The 7040-nt window shown below is 36.0% G+C and overlaps 1 protein-coding gene across 1 annotated transcript in view; it reads right to left on the reverse strand.

Annotated features, from left to right (window-relative positions):
- Window positions 1-7040, reverse strand: part of LOC110446953 (protein sel-1 homolog 3-like) — a 38500-nt gene that overhangs the window by 23292 nt on the left and 8168 nt on the right. The window contains exon 2 of the mRNA XM_021492301.1: window positions 1012-1582. Within this exon, the coding sequence (XP_021347976.1) occupies window positions 1012-1582 (571 nt within the window). The remainder of the gene's footprint in view (window positions 1-1011; window positions 1583-7040) is intronic.

The raw sequence follows: 7040 nt of genomic DNA on the forward strand, positions 1-7040 counted from the left end.
CAAATTATATTACCAACTCCAAATCAATTGTTATAGCAGTGGTCATAATTTCTAACCAGAGTTGTCGTTCCTTACATTCACTTTCATACTAATAATTATTCGAGATTCTTATATACCGCTTTATCACCACCTAGGGAGCATACAGGCGGTGCTGCCATTTCGGCGCTCAAAGCTAGCAATTAACAATTCTAGCACTGCCCAACAACGTACTAATTTACAGCTGAGTGGACTGGAACAAGCGGAGTAAAATATCTTGCTCAAAGATACAACACCGTGGCGTGGATCGAACACGAAACCCTTCGGTCACGAGCCCAGCGTCCCACCACTGAACTACCGTCCCTCTGTCAAAGCCTAAATGCCAAGAATTTTGGTAAAGCCGAGAACCTTTATTTTAGTTAAAGCTATAACGTCTTTCAACGGTGTATGATGATCAGCGGCTAATTATAATGCAGGCTACTTTTTAGCCGTTGACAGAGATGTTAGTGTGTGTAAGGGGCGACAACTCTGGGTAGATATTACAGTCGTCATTCAGCAGGAGTTACTGCCCTTAGTATGTGCTTTTTAAACATGGCGCGTATATACATATTGATTCAAATATATTGGGGGGAAATATGGAAATATGTTATCACTGGAATTCATTACATTTCTTTTTTATTGTTACAAGTGTTACAACGAACTAGATAACAATTTATATTAAATGTATTAGAAGTCACATTGCACTTATTGGTAACAAGGCAGCTGTATTTGTTAATGTACATATTTACCTTTTTTCATTGGTTGTGGTAAATTTGTCTTTTACAAAATTCACCCTGTATATGTTTAGAGTACAGTGGCGCATATCTTTTTTTATCTTTAAGCATTCATAGGACGAAACATATTTTAAAACTTGCATGGGAGCATAGTAATTTGTAACTCTGTGATAGTTAATACAAAATTAGAACAAAGGGGAATGTCTGCTAGCTCAAAGTAAAAAATAAATCTAAACAAATGATTATTTTGTCAACTGTTTACCTGGTTCTTTTCGGCAGATCTCTATCTTTTTCACTTGAACCTCTGCTAGAATGTGCAAAGGCCATTTCGGGCAGGAGTTGAATCCGCCTTTGGATAGCCGGGCATGAGGAGAGGGCAACTGCATATCATATGAAACTTTCACCGTAGCTCTCCAGAATGCATTGTGGTACTTCCGGCAACTTGGCCACCATATTGGGTCCAAATTCCATGCTTTTAATTTCGGCGAATTCACAAAAGTTATCCGTGAATTGAATAAATCCTGTCTGAACGCCACACTATCCGGAAGTTTTAATTTCACTCGTTTTCTTTTTATATTTCTATTTTCATGATTACACTTCCACGCTTTTCTAAACAATTTCCTTTCCGCATTTTGTCCTGGTTTTAGTTTTTCAATACTTCCAGTTACTTCCAGTCCGATTATTCTGTCTCGTGAACAGCGGTATTCCACGATAAGCCACATTCCGTGGGAAAGCACTTCGGGTGGATCCAATATCTGTATTGTGTCCGGATCTTGAAGCTTTTCCTGACCCAGCTCCATAGAAACGGTGTTCGGTCGTCTTTCTCCATTCACCTGTTTTTTTTTTATTCAGATCAAACATCAACATTTAATATTTCTCAAACAATGTTTCAGCCCTTAAACTGATTTTCAATTTAATTTTAATCGTGAATATATGCTTCGATACCAAACACTTCATTGACAAGCGACATGATCTTTCCACAGATCAGGGTACTATCTCTCTGCAATATCTAAACAGTTATTTATTTTAGTATTGGCTACCTTTGTTTGGTCGATTACAAAATATATTCACTGAACATTAACTTAAAAATAAACAAAAATATGACCAACAATAGTGTTTTTAGTGTAAACACGTCAGTGGGGACCATGCTTCGAACCTCCGAGCTTCATATTGGTAAACTATCGATATAACCGTTTGCGCTACCTTGTCAACGGAAGTGTCTTGCCCCAACTGTATTACGTTTATATCCAAACGGAAGTTAAGGGGAGGTTACTCTATACATGTATATGAAAAACTACAGTGTAGTGGCAAAGGAATCCTTAAAATGAATAAAAAATTCAATATGAAAAATTAGAGATGGTTGTGACGAGATGATATCTATCTCCTCTCGCGAAAGATTTTGAAAGTAAGAAACTGGTACATTAAAATAGTTAATGAATTAGTTAAGAATTAGTGATCGGATAGCACACTAGCCTGTCGGGGTTCGAATTTCCGATCAAATGTGAGAAGGTAAGAGTATGCCTGCCCGACAACGTGTTTTTTTCCGGGTACTTCAGTTTCATCCCATAAAATAAATTTACGGTTTATTCTGTTGTCAAATAAATTAAGTTTAATTTTATTTCATGGGTTACATGTATACATGGTTAGGACCATATGTGTAGTCACTCATTTAATTATTTCAAAAACGCATGTTGTGTCTTTAAGTATATATTATGAAAATATAATATACATGAAAATACCGAGTCAGGAATTTTAATTTTACACAATCATACTGTAGTTAGTTACCTATACTCTAAAATGGAATGAGTAAGGGTATGATTAAACATATCTTTCTTATCTATTAAGTTATAATAGTTACTTGGTTGTCTTTAAGTTATCCTAGCTGCATATCTATAAAAATTACAAGGGAGATAACGCTACCGAAATTTCATTACATATTGATGTATTCAGTGCGTTGTTCGGGCAAACAAAATCTGTATTCGCGTTGATTCGCCACGAGTCTATCGAATACCAAGATACTAGCTTACAATATCAATTCAATAAAGCTGTCTCTCCTACATGTTACAGGTAAATCGCCTTTTACCTGGATATGCACAAATGGCTATGTACACACGTACATACGGCTCCGCTGTTAATATTTATATATACCATTGTGATGCTATATTAACGGCTGTAATGTTTATGTATACGGCTTCGATGTTATACATATATATGTAATATAATGCTGTAATATTGATATATATAGCGGCGATGTTTATATAAACGAGTGTAATCATGTAATGTTTACACATACGCCTGTAATACATGCATGTCCTGTGCGGTTGTATGTTTGTAAATAGTAACAATATTTATATGGCATCGTCTTAACACACATTCTTTTCAAAATGCTGCGATTATCATATATCTGAGTTAACTCCCCTCATTATCACTTCATCATTTCATGTAAAAACAGACGACCGTGATCGAAAAACAGATAGTTAGGTTTTACAATATTTATTGCATGCAACTGCCAAAAGAAAATCCCTTGTGGGTCAGTAAAAATCTATATGTTAAATGGGAACCATGAATTATCCTCCGCCATCTTGTATATTGTACTTTATTATGAACCATGTGTGATGTAACTGTATAACCTTTATGCTGTATTGCATTTGGTAAATAAAAAACTTGACGACAAATAAACACAAATTAAGCATGTATCATTTGTAGATACAAATTAGAAAATTGTTTATACAATGTACATTTATATGCTTATCTCAATCATAATGAGAAATTATTCGTTTGGAAAAAAATAATCTTAAAAATTAACAAATATCAAGCTCGTCGTGAGACAACATTTTACACGGATAAGGCCGACTTCTGATTATAAATTTTAGTTTATTAAGTGTCCTTCAATTCATTTCTCAAAATAATATTTTGTCGAATGTCTTAAACTTTCAAATCGATTTGTATTTTATTTGGAAGCAAGCAATATCAAACAAAAAGTAACGAGTTTTTATTTCTTAAAAACAAATGCATCAAAATGTCGTTAATTTGAACAGGAGGTAGACCTAATAGATTGGATGGCGGTGTAAGGAGATTTACAAAGAGGATAAGATGTTATTATATTAACGTACTTAAAAAAATAGTAGAAATCACTGTCTTGTGTTTATTAGCGATAATGAGGACGTTCAGACAAGCTGTACACAAAGGCCCAATGGACCCATATCGCTCACCTGGTATCAATCTCACACTTGTAACCTCACAGGGGGCCGATAAAAAGCTACAGGCAAAATATCAGTATTCATGACTATAATGTCATAGGGGGTTCTCATGTATTTTAATTTTTCCTGACTGCATCTATTTGTAGCGGTCCGTTTGCAGTTGTTGTTGTTGTTGCTGCTGCTTTGTGACTCCATCTCCATGGTTGATTGCTGCTGCTGCTGTAGTTGTCAAGTAGCTCATCCTGGTGGCGGCGCCAGGATGAGCTACTTGACAACTACAGCAGCAGAAGCAACCATCCTACATAGACATTATGAAGCAGCCGGTATATGCAGCCGGTATATGATGTACCCAGCATCAGCAACCAACTATGGAGATGGAGTCACGAAGCAGCAGCAACAACAACAACTGCAATCGGACCGCTACAAATAGATGCAGTCAGGAAAAACTAAAATACATGAGAACCCCCTATGACATCATCGATCGGTACCCCCTCGTATATAGGTTGTCGCTATAAATAGATGCAGTCAGGAAAACCCAAATACACAAGAACCCCCCACCCCCCCCCTTGTGACGTCATCATAACGGTACCACCCCTGTTTAGGGTGGTGCTGCAGGGTGGTGCGGGGTGGTGGTGCGGATTATATAGGAGACTGCACTCAATGACCCTGGCCCAAAAGCGGTACTTCCCTACTACTTAGCATATTGGAAATATTTAGGATAGGTAGGTAGATAACACATTTTATTTTAACAAATCATTGTATAAGGTTAATATAGCAGAGTGATTTTGACTGTTACAGTGCTTCTTTGAAAATTGCCTTAAAAAGTTTAGGGTAGGTAGGGTTACCGGAAACACCAAATAGTTTTCGTTTGGCCTTATATGTATATCTCGTTTCACATGAAGGTGTAAGCTCACTTGACCCTTCGGGCAGGTGAGTCAAAATCGTATAAATAATCATTTGGTATCGTAATGGAAGAACTACATTCCCCTGTTTTGCTCACGCCCGTATGCACTAGCGAGCCTATCAACAAGATTCTGTATAAACCAGAGTGTCAATCACCAAGCAGTAATTGTTAAGAGTTGAGATCTGATAATTAGTATCGTGTCAAAGAACCATATTAGGTAGATAGCTATGTTTCCGGATATTTCCCGGATCTTGAGATATAAATGAAATTTCAGTCATACGTGTTTTATAAATAGTAACAATTTGTGAAATACTATAGATACTGTATTTAAAAAAAAAAACACGTTAAGTTGACAATGCTGACAATGTGTGAGTCGAAACCAGAGAAAAAAATAAAGACGTTAGGTGGATAGTGCTGACAATGTGCGAGTCGAAGGGGACTAAATGACGTATTTATAAAGACGTTAAGTTGACAGTGCTGACAATGGGATTAGTGCTGATGCAGGTGAGATAGGAGAGTCGACCGAACTGTATCGGTGGGGCTTAATTGAGTGTGAACCAAATATGACAACGGGTCTATTAATCCCAAAAGTTCGAGTATAACTATTTAATAATTACTTTTTCAACTAGTTATATATATGTACATGTATGTGTCCTTAAAATCTATAATAAGCAAGAGCGAGAGGGGGAGGGGAGGGCATACACACAGATAGCCAGACTGGAGTTATCGGATACAGTATGTGGGGAAGGGATGGGGTAATCAAATGTCCTTGAACAGAGCACGGGGAAGGGAGGGGGAGGCGAAAAACAATTAAAAAATAAATCTGTCGTAGATGGAAGGCAACCTCTGATTTAAACATATTTTATTGATATAATCAAATGGATTGGGCACAAGTTATAACAACGTATAGAAGCCCTCTCATCAACTATAATATCACACTGATAGTGATCATAGAGATGAGTTAAGTATATTTCGAATGATACAAAAGATTCATTCAAAGTATAAATATGTTGAAACTACTAAAACTTAAACTACTGCATGGCACGCACTAGCTACACATTATTTTCACATCAGCTGTTCATTTGTCCATATAAAACACATTCCTTAGAATCCTTCCTCGAGTCATTCCTGTTCCTTCTAGGTAACATATCAAAGTGCCATGCTCATTGTCAACATTTGATAATTTAACATTTCCAGGCAATAGTAACTCTAGGTGGACAGGATGATAGGGTATCAATTTATTTAACATTTCATGTCTGATGTTCTTCCTGTACATTGGACATTAGCAAAAAACAATGGTATGAGTTTTCACAGGGGTGGCCACAGGCACAAAAAGGAGATTCTACAAGGTTACACGAAAGAGATCATAATTCAGTTGGCTACAATTGTGTCTAAATTTAGTTAATAAGATATTAAGGCGACTGTGTCCGTAATCAAAGAAACACGGTAGCTTATGATGTTCCGGAGTTATGGCAGTTTTGAATTTACAAACTGTAGTTTGATTTCTAGTGGTTTCTTATAAGTTATTCCATTTTTTTTTTGTTGCTGGTATATATGATGATCTAGTATTGGAAAGAATATAGTTATTCATGGTATAGTTATTGTTATTTCTAAGGGGATATGGAGTTCTTTCGCATACTAAACCTGGAAGTAATGTATAAAGATATGACGGTGTTAGTTAATTTTGTAAAGTTAGCTTTCTTCGTTCTCTTCTGATATTCAAAGTGTCCCACACTGTTGCATATGCTGGCAACTCCGTTACTACTCTAGCAGCTTCCAGTTAAAGTTTTTCTAACAAATCAATATTTTACTAATAACCTTATGCCTACTCACCAGAAATTTTAATTGTTTAAATAATTTATCCGTTTTGAAGCACTTTTATAAATATTTTCAACATGATCACCCCATTTGGCATTTGCACTAAAAGTTACCCCTAAATGCTTATGGTTTTCAGAAAATTTTAAAATGCTGCCGCCAAACAATAGCTCCAGATCTTGATTTTTTTAAATATTTGTTTAATAGAACATCTGTTTTATTAGAATTAAATGTAACTAACCATTGCATGGACCACACTATTACTCGTTCAATTTCGTTGCAGTTGTTAGAACCAAATATCAAAGAAGTATCATCAGCAAAAAGTCTAGATACGCTAATTAAATTTTCGGAAATATCATTGATATACAGGGT

Source organism: Mizuhopecten yessoensis, unplaced genomic scaffold (assembly GCF_002113885.1).
Source record: "Mizuhopecten yessoensis strain PY_sf001 unplaced genomic scaffold, ASM211388v2 scaffold3079, whole genome shotgun sequence".
Lineage (NCBI taxonomy): Eukaryota > Metazoa > Mollusca > Bivalvia > Pectinida > Pectinidae > Mizuhopecten > Mizuhopecten yessoensis.